Raw genomic sequence first — 20553 nt, 5'->3', positions numbered from 1 at the left:
ATGGTTATCAAGTAAGTAGATAGACTGGGTACGACGTTAAACTGCAACCGTCGGGTCGTCGGCGACTAAACCGGCACCCCCACTTCAACCCTTGGGTTGTTGTGAGGAGGGTGTGTGGACACCCAGCAGGACTAAAAACAAAACTTGTCAGAGGGCGGATGAGTTCCTCTGTGAATCAACGGCCATCCATACCTGGAGAGGAGATAGGGACCACCAGGTACTACCCCTAATGAAACAATGATGACTCAACCAAACTCAATTACCATACCGGATTGGTCAAGGCCCGGGTTAACAACGGCCACAGCTGCGATGGATAGGGAACGGTGGAAGAGACTTGTTGAGGCATCAGCTGTGCTCCTACGACCTCTATAGGTTACGGAACTGATGATGATGATGAGATGGACTGAGTAAAAAACATTCTGTGGCCTCTGTAAGCAGAAACAGAAAATGTTCTCAGGTCTTGCTTCTTATCAACCAATCAGGAGAGTTCTTTTCAAGGCAGTCTCTCCATTGGTCCTCGTTGCTATCAATCAGTTTGCAGGTAGCATAGGTCCAGACTGACCAATGAACATCTCCAGGCTGTCCTCCGGATTTCCACTGCCCTGTCCCTGAAAGCAAATGTACCTCGCCTGTGTCAGCAGAAGAAGTGCCAGGTTTCTGGCAAGAAGTAGGCTAAATGTGTAGGCCTAGGCTAGTCTACACTGTGGACATAGTTACCTATTCAGGCGAAAACTCTGAAAAAAAGTGAAACAATAATAAAAAACGATGTGAAGGTTATACAGTCGAATAGTTTTTCTTCATCCCTATTGCACCGGCCCTCCTCCATAAGACCACCTGCCACATGGCCCCCAGGTAATTTGAGTATGAGACCCCTGGTTTACAGACTGTTCAGACTTCCTTTGATAGTTAATACTGACTAATATGACCTTCAGTGCAACAGCTGTCATGTATATGCAAGAAAAAGTCCCGCAAAATGTCCTTGAAAAGACCTGGAGAATGACTTCCTAAAAACATTGGGAATCCTGAAAATAGTTTTACTGGTTTCCAGTGCAGTTTCATATGTTTGTTTTTTTCCCCAAGATAATGCCACCCAACAATACTGTTGTATTAACAATAAATGATCTTACAGACACAGATTTTTTAAACTAATTTTCAGACAATAAAGAAAATTATGAATACAATGATTTGATTTCCAATTCTGGATTAAACAATTTGTTTTTCCATGTCATTTTACATGTTATTGCGGTACAAAGTTGGGATCATGCAAGGACAAAAAGACAGTTTTACATTGTGCAGCAGTTGTTTTGTTCAGCGCTGTGCAAAAGAAATCAACCAACACAACCCATATCACAGGCGCTACAAGGAATCTGCCCTCCCCGACAAGGAGGCGGCAGTCTCTGCACCGAAAAACACCTTACTGAGCTTCCTTCAAGCATACCAGTGCTTTGACATGTCTTCCTGCCTCCTCTGGCTTTTTCTCGCTGGACTTGCTGGGACATGCACACACACACACGCACAAAAAAACACACACTCACACACACACAGGCACAGAAAGGTGAACTGGGGTCAGGTGCGCTTCGTTATCGATCTGTTCCACCTGAAAATACCCCTGTACCTCTGCCAATCTGCCTTAGGCTGAGATGCCAACCAGCAAGAAACGGACCCCCTATCCACACACACACACACACACACACACACACACACACACACACACACACACCTTTTGGGCAGGGAGAGTAAATCAGTGATTGCCATATGTGCCCCAGGCCAATGGATCACGTTCAATTTTAAAGGCTGTAGAGGTTGGTGGTGGCGGAGGTTACGCCACTTCAGCAGGTGCTGAGCACACACAAATCCTGTTGCATCTCTGCTTTATTAGACCGGATAAATGAATCAACAGTCGCATCTTTAAACCAGATGGAGTTAAACGCGGCATCAGGAGTACGCCTGGACTAACCGGGCCGGCATTGCAAAGTGCTACCTTTAAAGTGTAACCCATGCTGGACGTGGTATTGTTTAGAACTGTAATGAGCAATGTAATCTACTGGAGTAATTCACAAGAGGAGGTGCAGGTATAAGGCGGAGTGGTACATGCCGTGTGGGCAGTAGTTAAAAGCTGAAATTGGTGACTTTCTCCAATCGATCCCTCCCTCTGGAAGCAACAACTACAAACAAGGTGCAGCAGCCCTTATCGCTCCTGTGCCGTCAGTTCAGCAGTAAACAGTTCCTGCCTTTGTAAAACCAAAGCCAACACAGACAATCTAATTTATTATAAACTACATTAAATTATATGGGGACACTGTTTTAGAGAATACTACTAAAAAGACCTAGATCAGGGGTGCCCACAATTTTTTGACTCGTGAGCTACTTTTAAAATGACCAGGTCAAAATGATCTACTCATATTAAAAATAATAATAAAAATACTCAATACATGTTTTACATATATATGAACATTTATATGCAGTGTGTGTATTTATATACATGTTGTGTTACATATACAGTATTGCAATGGATTTGCATTTATATTGAACCTTACACAGGCAATAATCGTACCAAGCATTTGCTACTACACTATGTTGAAATTGCATCACTGCATGAACCTTCACAGCTGAGGTAAATAGATTTGTGATCTCTACCTCTCTACTCTGAGGATGACCTGCACCGGAGGGAGTCAGACAGGTTGCATAGTTCGGACAGTAGCTGCTGGTAGCCAGCCTCAAGCAGGCCTCCAAATGATCATCTGTCATGGTGGAACGGTATTTGGACTTGATAATCTTTATGTGAGAAAAGGCTGACTCACACAAATAAGTAGAGCCGAATAATGCCGTCAAGGAGGTTGCGCATTTCCTCACGTCAGTAATACTGATTGCAGAATTGGTAGATTAGCTGTCCATGGTTACATCGTCATCACGTTTAAATCTTTCCTTCCTGTTTGAGAGGGAACATGTTTACCGCTGCACCAGTGTTTCCTCCACCCTCCTCCTCCTCTCTGCCCTCTCCTTCTCTGCATTCATTCAGTTTGATCTTTTCACTGCTACGTCAGTCCCACATAACGCTCTCTCGTGATGAGAGTAGGTTAAATACTGCCTTTTCTGTCTCTGAAAAACCAAAGAAAAAAAAGATATCGTGAATTTTTCAAATAGTATAAAAGTATGGTATCTCAACTAAATCTGTTTTGACCAAACGCCAAGAGGTGAGTTCTTGTAGATAGGTAGTACAGTATATATGGTTTTCTTTCTTATCATACTTTTTATCTTATTAATTCAGGATTCTTTTAATGTTTTTCATTGGATATTTAACCTAACTTCGAGTTTTTATAAACCCCTATGCGTGTTATATTGTTTATCACTGAAGCACTTTGAATTTATTTTGTATTGAAAATATGCTATGCAAAATTGATTTCATAGGCGTCCGGGTGGCATAGCGGTCTATTCCGTTGCCTATCAACGTGGGGATCGCCGGTTCAAATCCCCGTGTTACCTCTGGCCTGGTCAGGCGTCCCTACAGACACAATTGGCCATGTCTGTGGGTGGGAAGCCGGATGTGGGTATGTGTCTTGGTCGCTGCACTAGCGCCTCCTCTGTTTAGTCGGGGCACCTGTTCGGGGGGGATAGTGTGATCCTCCCACGTGCTACGATCCCCTGGCGAAACACCTTACTGTCAGGTGAAAAGAAGTGGCTGGCGGCGCCACGTGTATCAGAGGAGGCATGTGGTAGTCTGCAGCCCTCCCCGGATCGGCAGAGGGGATGGAGCAGTGACCGGGACGGCTTGGAAAATAGGGTAATTGGCCAAGCAGAATTAGGGAGAGAAAGGGGGGGAAATTTGATCTCATGTTTTAGTTCAGTTAATATTCAATTACAAAGCTGACATGTGATTCAAAAAACAATAAGCTAGAATGAGTAGGAAGATAATTTAAGTCTGTGAATAAATAGTTGAACAAAATGATAATAAATATACATTTTGGAAAGGGAGGATCGTTTTTCTATTTGTTTGACAAACTGGTACGACTGCCGTATATCTGTGAAACACATCCTTGGTATTTTTTTTGTTTTACCAAAGGTCATTTGGCATCACTACAGATCATTTGGCATCATGTTTGGCATCACTAAAGGTCATTGGACTCATCTCTGGTGGAGATGAGTCCACCTACAGGTGGGAGATTGGCCATCTGGTGTCCTGGTGTAGCCAAAACTTGGAACTCAATATTCAAAAGACAGTGGAGATGGTTGTGGACATAAGAAAGAACCCGGCTCCACCCACCCCCATCACCCTGTGTGGCTTCCCAGTCAACAGTGGAAGCCTTCCTCTTCCTGGGCACCATCATCACCCAAGACATCAAGTGGGAGCTGAACATCAGCTCCCTCATCAAGAGGACACAGCAGAGGTTGTACTTCCTGCAGCAGCTGAAGTTCAACCTGCCAAAGCCAATGATGGTGCACTTTTACACTGCCATCACTGAGTCCATCCTCAGCTCCTCCATCACTATCTGCTATGATGCTGCCGCTGCCAAGGACAAGGGCAGACTGCAGCATATCGTTTGCTCTGCTGAGAGGGTGATTGGCTGCAACCTGCCATCCCTCCAGGACCTGTATGCCTCCAGGACATTGAGGCGAGCAGGAAAGATCATGGTCGACTCTTCCCACACAGGCCACGGTCTCTTCAAAACACTCCCCTCTGGCAAGAGGCTAAGGTTTATAAAAACCAGAACCTCACACCACAAGAACAGCTTCTTCGCCACTACAGTAGCCCCCCACCCCCACCCCCTTTGACCCTCTCTCCACATGACATGACATACACATGCACACACACGCTCACATACACAAACACAGTGCAATATCTGCCCTACTGTGCCTTCTGTACTTGGAAACTTTGCATGAAGCCCACACTACCCTGTAAATAACTCACCTAAAACAACTTCTCATTCTATAAATAACTCCTTCTTTAAAAATTCTCATTCAACATTTTGTAAATGGAGTACTTGCCATATTCAGAGTGTTTCCACATTACTGCACCTTTTGCACATATTTTCATTTATTTTTATCTTGTATGGGCGGAACAGTGACGCAGTGGTTAACGCGGTTGCCTCACAGTAAGAAGGTCCTGGGTTTGAGCCCCGGGGAAGTCCAACCTTGGGGGTCATCCCGGGTCGTCCTGTGTGGAGTTTGCATGTTCTCCCCGTGTCTGTGTGGGTTTCCTCCGGGGGCTCCGGTTTCCTCCCACAGTCCAAAGGCATGTAGGTCAGGTGAATCATCCATACTAAATTGTCCCTAGGTATGAATGTGTGTGGGTGTGCGTGTGTATGTCGGCCCTGTGTGACAGTCTGGTGGCCTGTCCAGGGTGCCTCCCCGCCTGCTGCCCAATGACTGCTGGGATAGGCAGCATCTCCACGACCCTGAGAGCAGAATAAGCGGTTCAGAAAATGGAGATGGATTTATCTTGTGTGTGTGTGTGTGTGTGTGTATATATATATATATATATATATATATATATATATATATATATATATATATATATATATAAATTTTATTATTCTTTTAACTTTTACCTTACTGTTGGCTGATTTTTTTTTAATTCCCCCCCCCTTTTCTCCCCAATTGTATCTGGCCAATTACCCCCCTCTTTTGAGCCGTCCCGGTCACTGCTCCACCCCCTCTGCTGATCTGGGGAGGGCTGCAGACTACAATGTCTCCTCCGATACATGTGGCATCACCAGCTGCTTCTTTTCACCTGACAGTGAGGAGTTTTGCCAGGAGGACATAGCACATGGGAGGATCGCGCTATTCCCCCAGTTCCCCCTCCCCCCAAAAGAGGTGCCCCGACTGACCAGAGGAGGTGCTAGTACAGCGAGCAGGGCACATACCCACATCCGGCTTCCCACCCACAGACACGGCCAATTGTGTCTGTAGGCAAAAGACTGCCACTCCACCCGGATGCCCGCTGTTGATGTTTCCCTCTTGCACCAACATACCATGGCAAATTTCTTGTATGTCCTTGAACTACTTGGCAATAAATATGATTCTGATCTTATTTCCAGTTAATCACACCCACATTTAATGGAACAGGCTGTTTGGGGGTCAATAATAGTAATCGAATTATTCACTTGTCGCTAATCTGATTGGCTGGCAGTATTTCTGCCCCCCCCCAACAGAAACAATGGCTGCTAAACCAAAGGCTAGTTTACTCTTAGTATGGGCGGCCAAATGCAAAACCTGGGTTAATTGCCTCGGTGTGACATCACTCTGAGAGGCAATTCTGAATGGCTTGTCCAAATGATGCTACTAGGTATCATATGTAAGCTGTTGGAACAGATGTTAACTGCTGTGAAAGCATGAAAACTGTCACATTAAAATCCAACCCAAGACTAGACAAATATCGTTTCTCATAACACCCCCACTTTAAAAAAAGAAACATTAAAAGAGGTAGAGACAGAGCAAACAAAACAGAACTGTGGACTCATGTCTCCATTAGGTGGTGAAGATGATGATCGTGGTGGTCTGCACCTTCGCCTTCTGCTGGCTGCCCTACCATGTCTACTTCCTGCTCCATGAGTTCTTTCCTGAGATATCTGAGCAGACCTTCATCCAACAGATGTACCTGGCTGTCATGTGGCTGGCCATGAGCTCCACCATGTACAACCCCATCATCTACTGCTGCCTTAATGACAGGTGCGTTAGTGCATGTGAAAACGAAAGAAAACACACACACACACACACACACACACACACACACACACACACACACACACACACACACACACTTATGCGCGTGCATGCACGCACGCATGCATGCACACTCATGTGCAGCTTTATCTTCCTATATTTGTGAGGACCTCTCATTCATTCCCTAGGCCTAGGCCCTAACCCTAGCTTTAACCATCAGAACTACATGCCTAAACTTAATCCTTACCCTATCTTTAACCTAATCCTAACTCTAGTAACTTTAACCTTAAAAATAGGCCCTTGAAAAAATGAGGACTGGCCAAAATATCATCACTTTTATCAAAAATATCTTCGCTCTTATGATTAAAAAAATTGGTGCTCAACATAATTGAAATGTAGTTGAACAAGAACACAACACATGCACGCATGCACACACACACATACATACAGACATACAGACATACATACATACGTAGATGCGCAGACATATTTACACACCCATCTAACTTGCAGAGCAGTATCCCATCATTCAGCATGGCATCGGTGACAGGTTGACAGGTACAGGAGAGAAGCTGCTTATACTCACATCGAGTTCAATGTCTGCAAAGATGTATTCATACCTCAGAGACTTCCACACATGGGCCGAAGTTAGGCTTAACCACCAAGTCTCATATCTGTCTCTAGGCGTGATTTTAAAAAGAGACTAGTTGAATTCCAGCGTGAACATCAATAATTTACTCTCATTTGTGGCTTGCTTGCATTCAGGATGTCAATAAGAATGTCCGTGAGATTTTAGATCGCATTATGCCCAAAAGACAGCTGGGGGGATTCTGCTTATTGCCGTTAATGACTCATCTCCCATTGCTGACATAGCGGCCACCTGTTAGTTGTCACCCCTGCTGTCAAAAGGACGAGTTTTCACCATGTTTTTTTTTTTTTTACTGCTGAGTTTTTTTTTTGTCTCGTCTCTTTGAGAACTGAGAGTATGGGAGCAGGATTGTGAGTGACAGGTTGACATTTGTTAGCTGCACACCAGTTCATTGAAATTCAAATCTGTGAGCGAGGTCGTGCTCTCCCCCTTATTATCATATCGATCTCTCCTCATCCCTCACTAGCTTGTAGCTAATAACATTTTCCTTTTCGAGATTCTTCCCTGCCCATCTGCCCCCCTACCCCCACCCCATCTAATGTGGCTGGTCACATGGAGCGTTGGGAGTTTTCCCCGGTGGTAAACCATAAAATCCCGTGCCCCCCCCCCCCCGCAGGGAGGGAGCGTGGGCCCTTTCTCAATGGAGGTGCGGCACCAGCAAAATTAACTAAAAAAATAAATATTACAAGTGCACGCACACACACACACGCATGCAACAATTACATGAGTTACGGTAAAATGATCAATATGATCATTATGATCAGTATGCGGATTGACAAGACCATATACCGGATTGGTCAAGGCCTGGGTTAACAACAGCCGCCATTGGTGCTGTACCCTCACAGGGTACCAATAGGAACTATAAAATCCGCTGGGGTGACCCCTGAGAAAAAAGGAATAAACGGAAAGAAGAAGACCGTAAAATGATCAATATGCAATGTATATTGCAAGCTCGGTAAGATAGCCAAGTTAGTTGTTAATGTCATCTTCTGATTACTCAACTTGAACTAAAACCCATCACACAAACCATGTAACGTTAACCAACATACAGCTCTGGAGTACCAAGCCAAAACAATCGATATCATGGCAATGGGCAAAAACAAACTAGCCGCTCAACCTAGGCCGAGACAGATATTTTGGTAGCCAGAACAGAACAAACACACAATTCTAATAGACCGTCCATTCATAAACGAGCACAGAAAACAGACACACAAATAGGCCTAAGGCTAGGCCAACAGTTTACCCATGATTAATAGAATCAAATGTATTCTTTCTTACCTTTAACAATGACCAAGACTTCATTTCCTCCTTGCATTCCTCTGCACAAATTCCTTGACAATCTTTGTTAAATTTACCTGGCGAGTGCGCTGGCCTTCAATGCTGAGAATCGCTAGTCCAGAGAGTTTGTCCTGGGACATATTGCTTCTCAAGATAGTTTTTGATTATTTTAAGTTTTGAAAAAGATCTCTCAGCACTTGCCACAGTGACAGGAATGGTTAAAAAAAACACTTAAGAGTAGTAGCCACATCTATGACACTAGGCAGAATAGATGCATGTCTCAGGAACAGGAGCTCAGTCAGATCTTTAATTGAACCCATTTCAATGGTTTTTATTTCTGACCTCAGAGCATTTCAAAATCAAAGTAGCTGTGATGGAAAATCTGATGAGAGGTCATCCTTGTAGAGTAGGGCTAGTGTCTCGGCGGATGCGTGCAACGCCTCATCGTTTGCCTGTATGAGTTCACTGGGACATAAACAACAGAATCTCTTGGCAATTGCACCCATCGCTGTGAATTGATGTTTGAGTTGGGAAACAACGGTATCAATGGACACATTAAAGACGCCTACTTTGAAACACTCCTCTGGACTTGTGAGGCGCAGAGCCTCACAGAGCTCACCAAAATGTCTCTTTGTGCGACATGTGCGTTTCTGAGTAAAATGATAAGTTAATAACCCAAGAAGCTGCACGTCCCTGTGCTATGCTTTTGGTGTGTTCAAACTCATCCCTTAGCTGTGATAGGGTGTTGCATACAGTGCCCAGTAGGTCTGCTGCATGGAAGACATCCATATCCTTGCCCTGCAATAGCTTGAATACTATCTTTATTGACTGCAAAATATTTCCCTGCATCACTGTCATCACTGCAAAATTCAAAAGTTTCAATTGACTTAATAAATCCGGTGGCCTCTACTCATTCATCTGGTGTTTATATATGATATGATATGATATGATATGATATTATATTATATTATATTATATTAGGCCCTGTGATGGCCTGGCAGCCTGTCCAGGGTGTCTCCTCGCCTGCCGCCCAGTGACTGCTGGGATAGGCTCCAGCATCCCCGTGACCCTGAGAGCAGGATAAGCAGTAATGGAATGGAATGGAATGAAGACTGATTTTGGTCAGTGCCTGTAAAACATCAGTATAGCGAAATCGAAGTACGTGAATAGAATCATGCCTAGACGTCCACCGCATTGGACAAAGTCTTTTCAATGTTGGTTTAGAATTAAGATGGTTTTCTAGCATGTCTCATCTTTTGCTATTCTGGCCAAAAAAAAAACCCCAAAGTGTCCGTACAATGTCAGAGTACTCTGTGATTTCTGCAGTCGGTTGGCAAGCATCATTCAACACTACATTCAAATTTTGTGCAGCACACAGCATTTGGTTCTTTATCAAGGATGCATTTCTGCACGCCAGAATAAATGCCACTCATAACACTAACTCTGTCATATCCTTGCCCTCTGCACTTTTTGTGACAGTCCGTTACTCTCAATCAGTTGCTTCATGCCCCTCTGCAGATTGATCTGAGATACTCTGAAATCCTAGAAAACTCATTCATTTCCATTGTGGCGGCATTAACATTATCGTCTTTGCAAATTGTGACATGTCTGAAAACTTGACTGAGTTGATCGATTTCACTTAAATCCTTAGTGTCCATTATGATTAGATAAAACCCGGCTTTCTTTATTTCAGAAACAACGTGGTCGCGTACTTTCTGTGACAATGCAATTAATTCACTTTGAATTGAAGGGCTTAAATAATGCACGCCGCGTCCTTTATCTAGTAACTCCTGCAAAATAGGATGCCATTCTATTATTGAAAATAAGTTCCCATTTTTGAGCTCACCCACGTTCTCACGATGCCCCCTAAAAGCTATGTTACATGAAGCTAATGCCAGAGTGACAGCTGTGATTCTTGTTGACACTTTGGTCCAAAAACCAACTTGACGTTTGTATTTGCTGTCTAGTACAATGTCCACTGTACGGTCATTTTTCCATGTGTCCAATACCACACATGCCGTTAGATGGGCACGGTTTCGTGCTCATCATGTTTCTTGATTTTGCCAGATAGCCCTTGCCAGTCATTTATCCCTACAATCCAGGGGCCTCATGTCGTTACTATGGGCAAATTTGTTCGTACACACCCATGGCATTTTTTAGCCCTCACGACTGTTTGACAGCAGTCACAAAGCATGATGGTATTTGTAATTCCTTCCTCTTAACATCTATTGTCTACCTCTTGCAACGAGCAATCACCCAGGCCTGCAAAGACACCAGTGTTAAGCTAATCGGTGTCTAAATTCAGGGGTCACCCAAGTTCTACACTGGTCTCTGAGACAAACTTCCGGGCTAAAAAAATCCCATGGGTGTGTACGGAAAACTTGCCCATAGTAATGATTGATACATGAGGCGACGGGGTGGGACGGACGCCTCCTATCAGAATAAAATACAATAAAATAAGGCTCGCAGTATACACAGCCCATCTTCGGAGAATAGCATGGCTATTTATGAGGAATCGTACAACCAGACTTAGATCATGTGCAATAATAGTCGTTTGAGAAGGACCTACCATTTTTATCTTTAAGGGTTCATCAGGTTTGCACGAACCAAAGTCCAGTAGGTTCCTCTTCACCGTGGGATCTGTTAAATCCACCGGGAAGTTATCTGTCTGATGGATACTAGTGTAACCGGTTATTTTTTTGCCCGGTGCGGGATTCGATACGGGGTGTACTGCACCACAAGGCGACATCACTAACCGCTCGGCTAAAGGGTGAGAACAGTTAGCTAGGGACTAACGTGTCTTATTAGTAGTTTACAGTCGTCACCCTCCCCGGAAGCGCGCCCTCGCGCTTTGTTATTCCCGCGCTCCGAAGAGACTTCTGAGGATCTGCACACTTCCGGATCCCACCACTGCCACCAATGTAACCGGTTATTTTTTTTGCCCGGTGCGGGATTCGATACGGCGTGTACTGCACCACAAGGCGACATCACTAACCGCTCGGCTAAAGGGTCAGACCAGTCAACTAGGGACTAACGTGTCTTATTAGTAGTTTACACTATCCATCATTTTGTGCATGTGGTTTTGTTACCTGCTCTTGATTACCATCATCAGGCTCAGTCTCCATGTCTACCTGTTGATCCGTATGGGTGCAGCTTGCAGCGTTAGCCTCCATGTTGCTAACAACAGATGCACCTGTGTCCCAGTGCTCTCTGCATCTGCATTGGCATCCCCGGCACTTGTAATCGCTTTCTCAAACGTGCATATTGAAGATATTTTCGGTAGTTTTGCTTGATTTTTCCCCCCGTTTCTCATTTTGCCGTTTTTGCGCTACACTGAGGCATTTTCGCTTCTTCATTTTGAATCGTCGCTGCAGAATCGTCTTATCGCGGCCAGTGCGTCACGTGACCTCTACACAAGGTTAAAGTTCAAAATCAATGGGGCGACTGTGATTGGATAACACAGACTACCTGCCATCTTTTTAAAGTGTATTAATTTGAAAACAGTTTTAAGGTTGACAGCGCAATAAAGATTTGCTTCCTGATTTTTTTATTTTTAAAAATAAAATAAAACAATAAAGACGTTAATTAATTTTTTGAATCCAACATGGGGGCGGGGGGGGGGGCAGTGCGTACCTTACGGGCACCTCCCCTGCGCCTCTGGTTTTCCTGCAGAGCAAGTCGGCCTTACCGGTCGCCCGAGCAAGAGATACATACAGGAAGGTGAAGAAGATTTGATTAAAAAAGGTCCCGTGGGGCAACTGTAGCTGAATGCAATACAGTGAATTATACCAAAGGTAGTGTGAGGCCTAACATTAACACAACAAGTGTTTGTTCTGCATAATAAACACAACATCATACTATCACTGGTGACTGACACGTAACTGCAACTTGTGATGGTGATCCTCAACCTGAAATAGTAGCTGGGGTGCCAACTCAGCACTCTCTTTAAACACACACGCACGCACGTGCACACGCGCACAGGTCCTGGGTTCGAACTCTAGGCTGTCCCAGGTCCTTTCTGTGTGGAGTTTGCATGTTCTCCCCGTGTCTGTGTGTTTTTCCTCTGGGTGCTCCGGTTTCCTCCCACCATCAAAAAGACATGCATGTTAGGGTTAATACTCCTGCCTGCACCCCTCACCAAGGCAATGGAAAGAAGAACTGGAGTTGGTCCTGGGTGCTGCAGCTGCCCACTGCTCTTATATAATAGGATGGGTTAAATGCAGAGAACACATTCATTGTAAGAATACAATTCGTTGTAAGAACACAATAACAAAATAAAGCGGCTTTCTTTCTAACCACCAGAACCACATGTAATTTGAGTTCCTCGTCACCTGAATAATTCTGCATAGGAGCATTTCCGTTTCATAATGTATTTAAATAACAGGAGCCAAGTAAGATACTCAATTGTAATTTTTTTTTCTTGCAAGAGGGAAATTCATTCAGATTCACCACAGAGTCTCCTGACCAATGCGCTTTAGCTAATTAGCAGATGGTCTGGAGCCAAAGTAAGAGTGTAGTCAGTATGTGTGTGTGTACATATACCCCGGAGAAGTGGCTGAAGATGAATGGATATATATATATATATATATATGTATATATATAGAAGTAGAAGTAAAAGTACAAGTAGTAGAACAATAACACAACAGTACAGAAAGCTAATTTACTGGTAATTAGACACAGCAGGGAAATCAAATAACTTACTTACAAAAAACCCCGAATGTCTGTGGTTAATTAGTTAATGTCAACCTGATCACACAGCCAGGTTGCAGCCATACTGTCTACAAATAAAGGGATAGTTGTCTAAGTTCAAAATGCACATTTACACTCACAGCCTAAAAATCCCATTTTAAATCAGCTAACACTGAATGCTTGCATGAAATGAAATGAAAGGTGAGACGTGTGTGAAAGCATATGAAATGTGCAGAAGCAACTTTGCAAGCTAACAGAACCCCCGGCTAACCCCCTTATCGCTACGTTTTATTAATTCACATGTCCATATCCAGGCTGATAGGTTAATCCTGTGGATGGGCATCTAACTCTGGGATGGACTGGTGCTCGGTCATGTACAACAGGCCAGCAGGCCCCCAGTCTGAGTATCTACCTGTTACTCGGTATTCAAACTGCTCTGCTGGCTCTGCTTTACCCGAGGCTGTAGAGATGATGAGATAAATAGTAATGCAACCACATGTTTAACGTTCAATGAAGGCTCCGTCATTCAATATTTGAAATACCAATTACATTTCAATGACTATATAGGCTGCATCTCCACTAATGAGAGTGGCGGGACTAGGCTGCGGAGTTTGTTTGACATTTTTCTCTGTTTGCAAACATTAGCGTCATTTCTGCAAATGGTAAGTGGGAGGTGGGGGCGGAGATGCAAAGTGCAAAGGCTTGTTTACATAATTCCCCAAGACTTGTTTTTTTTTCTTTTCATTTTTATTTCATTACTTTTAACGAGCTTTTATAAAAGCTAATCAATTTTGGATCAGACTGAAAATGTAAATTAAGGGATGAAGCCTGATAAACAACAACAAATGCAATTGCTGTTCTGCACTAATGCAAAAAAAAAAAAAGAAAGAAAGAAAGGAGAGAAAGAAAAATAAAACATTCCGTTGTTGCTGTAAAGCCTGTTTGCATTACTAGACAGCACTGGCATGATGAGCTAATAATCAATATATAAAAGAGACAGAAAAGTAATGTGTAATTAAAGACAACTCTCCGATCGTAATCACTGTTTTTCAAATACGGTGAAAGATGCTAATGTACAAGCTTCATTTTTATTATTTGTTTATCAGCCGCACAGCCCCCCCCCCCGGTACTCTGGGTATATTAGCACGCAGAGGACGTATGAGTAAGCATTGGCCTACTATAATACATCATTTTAACCAGATACTTCATGAAAAAAAGTTTTCCCGAAAATCATTCCCCAAATCCCAAACTGAAATCTGTTTAATTCCATGGATATTAGTGATGTAAGTTAGGCCCAGTTGAGATATTTCTGTAGCAAAAATATTTTTCCGCCAAGATGCAGCAGGAGGTTATGGGTAGGGGGCAACTCGCCTATGACACCTGTGTATGTGAAGGTGGTGGTGAGTTAGCCTTGGTCAAATGCCCAGGGCCATTTATTTTCTCTGAATCTGCCCCTTCCCCCATTTGTATGCTGGTGTGTGTGTGTGTCCATACTTGTTTTAGGCATGCGTGGTTTAGTTATACATATGCAATAATACTCAAATAGGTATGCAGGGTAGGTCATTAAAGCCCCCCAGCGCTTCTCCAATGTAAAGTGTGTTGTTGCCTCTCCTCATCCTGATCGCTGTCATCATTTTTAGATGCAAAGCACCTCATGAACCTGGCTTCTAACTTATTCATTCACAAACTGACATTTAGTCTCACATTTAGCTGTACCACCTGTGTAGATAAGGGAGAGTCAGGGCTGTGACCCCCCCCCTACAAAAATGATTGTGAGCGAGTCTATCAACATATGCTGTTATAAGATGATAAAGATTTTGTATTTTCTGAAAAAAATGGCAGATTTTGTTTTCTGCACCCCTACCGCTAGTATTCTGCCACTTGGTATTGCCCAAGTAGCTTCATTCGAGGTAGGATTTCACAGAAATACAATTAACAAAGATGCAAATTAGACTTGTTCTATCACCTTTAACATGATCATACAACTCACTCTTCTAAGAAAAGTCAAGTCACACTAGTGCAGCGACCAGGACACATACCCACATTTGGCTTCCCACCCGCAGACATGGCCAGTTGTGTCAGTAGGGATGCCCGACCAAGCCGGTGGTAACACAGGGGATTCGAACCTGCGATCCTCGTGTTGGTAGGCAGTGGAATAGACCGCTACACTACCCGGACACCCCTTCTAAGAAAAGTTTTTAAGCATTTCTGATGTCTCAGCTTGCTTTCCTGGGTTGTTGGTTAGCTAAAAGAAGCTAAATTTAAATGAGCTAACTTTAGCTCTGCTGAACAGGTGCAAAAGCATCTTTTTTTACAATGTCAATGTTAAGCATCCAGTCAGGATATGATGTATAATAATGTGTAATGTTAGCTGAAGATGGGCAGTTAATACTAGATCTAAACCCCAGAAAGTGGTTCTTCGTTAGTGCTTTGAGTGGCTGTTGCAGCTAGAAAAGAGCTACATAAATGCAATCCATCCATCCATCCATCCTTCTGTTCACAAGTCGCACAACAGCTGTGCTTCACATCTATGACACTATGGGCCAAATGTACTAACATTTTGCACCAGTGTAAACCCCTTTTCGGTGTTATAAATCTGCTGTCGAGATTTGCTATACGAATGCTTTGGGCATTTTGTGTGAATAAGAGGAAGCAATTGTTGGGTCAAAGTTTGTTTTTTTGTACCACGGCTTCATTGCATATGCATTTAAAGGAGCTACCCTTCTCAAAGTGTAACATTTTGGAAGGAGATTATACACATAAATTAATTTATAAAGCCTGAGACTGTTAGTAATTATGACCATGGCGCCTCTGAAAAGCATGTCTTAACTCATTGTGCCACTGACATGGCTGCAATCATTATAACTCAGAGAGGATGCCGCAGGATACAAAGAGAGCATGTCAGGAAGGAAAAAGTTTTCCTCGGCACATGTAAATTTATTTACAATGTCAGAAGAAAACATATGTGTAAACATGTTGCCTGCCTGCCACATCATAATATTCTCAATTTGCTGGAGGAAATCAAAGAAGATCTGGAGCCATAAAACAAAAGGAGTCATGCAATTCCAGCAATAACTAAACATTTGACCAAACTTCATTTATTGTGTAGGTGTGTGTGTGTTTGTTCATGGCTAATCTTGCAAACTACTGGACCTATCAGCCTAAAGATTTTTGCGCAGTTACACCACAATTGAGTGCTAACTCCTCACTTGATTTTTCACTTACATCTGAGCACCAGAGAAGGGGTATACATATGCCTGACAGAGATCTGCACTCTACTGAGTGCACTCTTCTGGTTCACTTCAGCGAATGGTAGCATCTGTAAGCTCGTTTGTCACAGTCAGCATTATCAGTCACACTGTCACAAGTTCTTAATGAGCTAATGCAAAAAGTGCAGAATCATATATATTTCCCGAATTCAATTTATTTAATTTAATTTAAGTTTCCTTTATTAATCCCCTTGGGGAAATTCATCCATCCTCCATTCCATCCATTATCCAAACCGCTTATCCTGCTCTCAGGGTCGCAGGGATGCTGGAGCCTATCCCAGCAGTCACTGGGTGACAGGCAGGGAGACACCCTGGACTGGCCGCCACGCCATCACAGGGACTGGGGAAATTCAGTTACTGCAAATTAACACATCCTAGTAACAGTGGGCTGCCGCCTTCATGCTGCACCTGGGGACCAACTCCAGTTCTTTTCCCATTGCCTTGGTCAGGGCCCAGACAGGAGTATAAACCCTAACATGCATGTTTCTTTTGATGGTGGGGGAAACCGAAGCACCCGGAGAAAACCCATCACAGACACGGGGAGAACATGCAAACTCCACACAGAGGACAACCTGCGATGACTCCAAAGGTTAGACAACCCCAGGGTTCAAACCCAGGACCTTCTTGCTGTGAGGTGACAGCGCTAACCACTGGGCCACCATGCCGCCCAAATCACTGTGATGCTCTCAGTGCAATCAAACAGGAACTTTATAATAAAGTAGAGTTCCCAAATGTAGTAGGAGCACTTTAAGGGACATGTGCAAATCATGTTTCTATAGCGTCGGTCTTCCCAGTTTTATCAGCCACTGCGCTAAAATGGCCACCTTCATCTGCGCTAATTGTTGGCAAAACTTGTGCTTATTTGTGCTTGTCTTAGTAGATCTATGTTTTCTTGTATGTTAAAATAACCCATATTAATCTCTCTATGCTTTTAGGTTCCGTGCTGGTTTTAAGCAAGCTTTCTGCTGCTGCCCCTGTGTCACTCAAGGCTCTTACGAGGGCCTGGAGCTGAAGACCACCCGCTACCTTCACACCCAGACCAGCGTGTATAAGGCCAGCCGCATGGAGACCACCATGTCCACTGCTCTCCAAGGAGGCGACGACATGGAGCAGAGCAAGACGGGAGCCACGGCTCTGCCGGGGGCCGGGGCAGGAGCTGGAGGAGCCCGGACGAGGGGCAGAAGCACTGGGCTGTGCACCACTCCTCATCACTCCTCCCTGGACCTCACCTCCAACGGATCCTCATCCCGGAGCATCTCCAAGACCGTGTCCGAGACATCCAGTTTCTACTCCAGCAACAACCTGCAGGAATAGAAATGGAGAACGGACACCGAAAATTGTGCCTGACGGCAGGCAGTGGAAGTGTGTATGTATGTGCTGCTTTTGCCTTTGTGCAATCATGCAAGCGTACATTGCGTCTGTGTGAGTTTCTACGTGGGTAACTGTGGCGTGTGTTCTGATAAATCCGCCTGTATTTTTGCTAGCATATCATGTCAGGGGCACCTCGCTGCAGCTTGATTCCAGGTCACTGAGGACCACCCTTTGCTTACTGCGCCCTTCTCTGAAGTGCTCTCCATACTAGCGGCTCTCATCCACACAATAGCAAACTTTCTTCTCACAATAAAAAAAAAGAGATACGGGTGCCGAAGGGCAAATATGGAGTGATAATCAGATGCTTTAAAAGACTTGAAATGAGAAGATCCCGGCTCAATTGCAAATTCAGGGCTGACGCCGGCAACCCCCGTCTTCACAGCTGCCACTTGTCACGCCATAGCTTCTCCCCCCCTCGCTCTCTCGCTCTCTCTCTCTCTCTCTCTCTCTCTCTCTCTCTCTCTCTCTCTCTCTCTCTCTCTCTGTGAAGGTTAACACATCCCTGACAACACGCGTTGTGTGTGAGAGTTCACAAGCTCTATTTTAAAGTGGAGCTAAAATGTGCAGGCTGACAAAGGCGTGCTGTGAACATACAGGAAGTGCTGTCTTAACGGTGGTGATGGAGGTGGTGGTGGTGTGTGTGTGTGTGTGTGTGTGTGGGGGGGGGGGGGGGTGAAGAGCTCGGTGTTCCAGAAGTGTCTCTCAAGTGGCCAAAACCCGGGGAATAACAAGAACTATCTCCACACGAAAGACAGTTTGAAAACAAATGCAGCTCTCCTGGAGGAATGTAAAAGAAAACAAACAACGTTCAATCCCGTGTGTGTGTGTGTGTGTGTGTGTGTGTGTGTGTGTGTTTGCATGTGTGTATGTGATGGGGGGGGCAGTTCTGTGATGAAAGTGCCCAGCATAGTATATCCTTAAGCAGAAGGATGGTATGGAGTTTGCCATGGAATTGCTGTGAAGATCTTCTAAAGACCCCGAGACAGAAATGCTTTGACTATGAATGCACGAGGCAACGGCTGCACCTCCAGGGGTAACTGGACCTGGGCTGTTGTTTAACAAACGATCGCTACGTTTGGACTGCAAACAAATCCCATTTGTTTCTCAATTCTCTTCTTTGTTGTTATTTGAAAGTGATCAGGGTGGATTTGTGTGTTCAGGCATCATTGACGACTAATCAGTGGTTGCCATGGTAATGATGTAGATGTGCATATGTATGCTAACCAGAACAAAAATTATAAGCTATTGGAAGTAAAGAAAGGAGACATACCCTCCTGTCCGTGCTGTAGCAATGTCCAGCTGCACTGCAGGATGTGGTATCAGACAGACTCAGCGATGGAGGAGGTTGAAATATGCAGCCACTTCCTTCTCCGTTTCTTCCAGTTTTGTTAGCGTGCAGTGGATGAGATGGCTATGTTTTGTGTCACATGGCCAGGGCAAAGTTTGAAATCAAATTTGAGTGGCCAGTCTTCGGACACGTATCTAGAAATTTCAAACCACCTGTGACTGTGGTTTAAGGCTGATTTACAAAAATCTGTTTTCGTGTGTGTGTGTGTGTGTGTGTGTGTGTGTGTGTGTGTGTGTGTGTGTGTGTGTGTGTGTGTGTGTGTGTGTGTGTGTGTGTGTGTGTGTGTGTGTGTGTTGTCCAGACTCGATAAAAGCTATCTGATTCCAAACTGGACATGCCAAAAACCAGATTTGAGCTGCAAGTCTAAGCATCGTCTATGAGGCCTGACTGAGACCGTCTGCAGTGTTTGGCCCGGTGGAGACCACACCCGAAAATGTCCCACGTTCCTAATGGCTCTTGAGCAAGACAAGAAACCCCAGCAGTACTAGAGATGCTGTGATGTGGCTCTCTGGCCTGCCTTACATGGACAGCAGGCAAAAAGGATGCATGTTGAGGATTGACAATATAAGTCATATTAAGAGAAAGACATATTAACAGCTTCCATGTTCAGCTTTCTGAGTGTTTGGATGACAAGCGACACTGAGAGGAGACCCGAATACGAGGCTCTACTTCTGAACTGCCGAGTCTTTCTCTCTCGACTAGTTCTGCGGCTACGCTGTCTCTCACTGACAGTGCAGCTCGAGATTTCCTCGGGCTGCCTGTGCCTGGTTGCTTAGCATAACGTCTGTAAAGGGCGAGGGGATGCGACAGCCACTGTTCTGGGACCAGGAGAAGGAGAACAGGAGCTTATGATGGCTAAAGCCAACTGGGACAAAGATGGCTCACCCCAACCCCCTCCAAGCCCCCCAAGTCAAGTCAAGTCCATTTTATTTGTATAGCCCACTATCACAAATTATAATGTTGCCTCAGTGTGTGTGTGTGTGTTTATCTACACGCACACACACACACACACACACACACACACACACACACACACACACACACACACACACACACACACACACACACACACACACACACATTACGAAACATGCTTCACATGCAAGAATGTACAAACACGAGCCCACACAGGCTCTCTCTCTCGCTCTCTCTCAATTCAATTCAATTCAATATTTGCTTTATTGGCATGACATACGTTTTGTACATATTGCCAAAGCATGTAAAATAACAACACAACACAACAATGATTATAATAACAGCAACAACAGCGATTATGATATCCAACAACA

At 44.3% G+C, this 20553-nt stretch overlaps 1 protein-coding gene across 1 annotated transcript in view; it reads left to right on the top strand.

The window, feature by feature from the left end:
• Window positions 1–17859, top strand: part of tacr1a (tachykinin receptor 1a) — a 48785-nt gene extending 30926 nt beyond the window's left edge. The window contains exons 4-5 of the mRNA XM_056287521.1: window positions 6470–6666; window positions 17481–17859. Of these exons, the coding sequence (XP_056143496.1) occupies window positions 6470–6666; window positions 17481–17859 (576 nt within the window). The remainder of the gene's footprint in view (window positions 1–6469; window positions 6667–17480) is intronic.
• Window positions 17860–20553: the final 2694 nt, after the last annotated feature.

This window comes from Lampris incognitus, chromosome 1 (genome assembly GCF_029633865.1).
Source record: "Lampris incognitus isolate fLamInc1 chromosome 1, fLamInc1.hap2, whole genome shotgun sequence".
In the NCBI taxonomy this organism is placed as follows: Eukaryota; Metazoa; Chordata; class Actinopteri; order Lampriformes; family Lampridae; genus Lampris; species Lampris incognitus.
The sequence above is the reverse complement of the archived record's forward strand: the minus strand, read 5'-3'. Positions and strand labels throughout refer to the sequence as shown.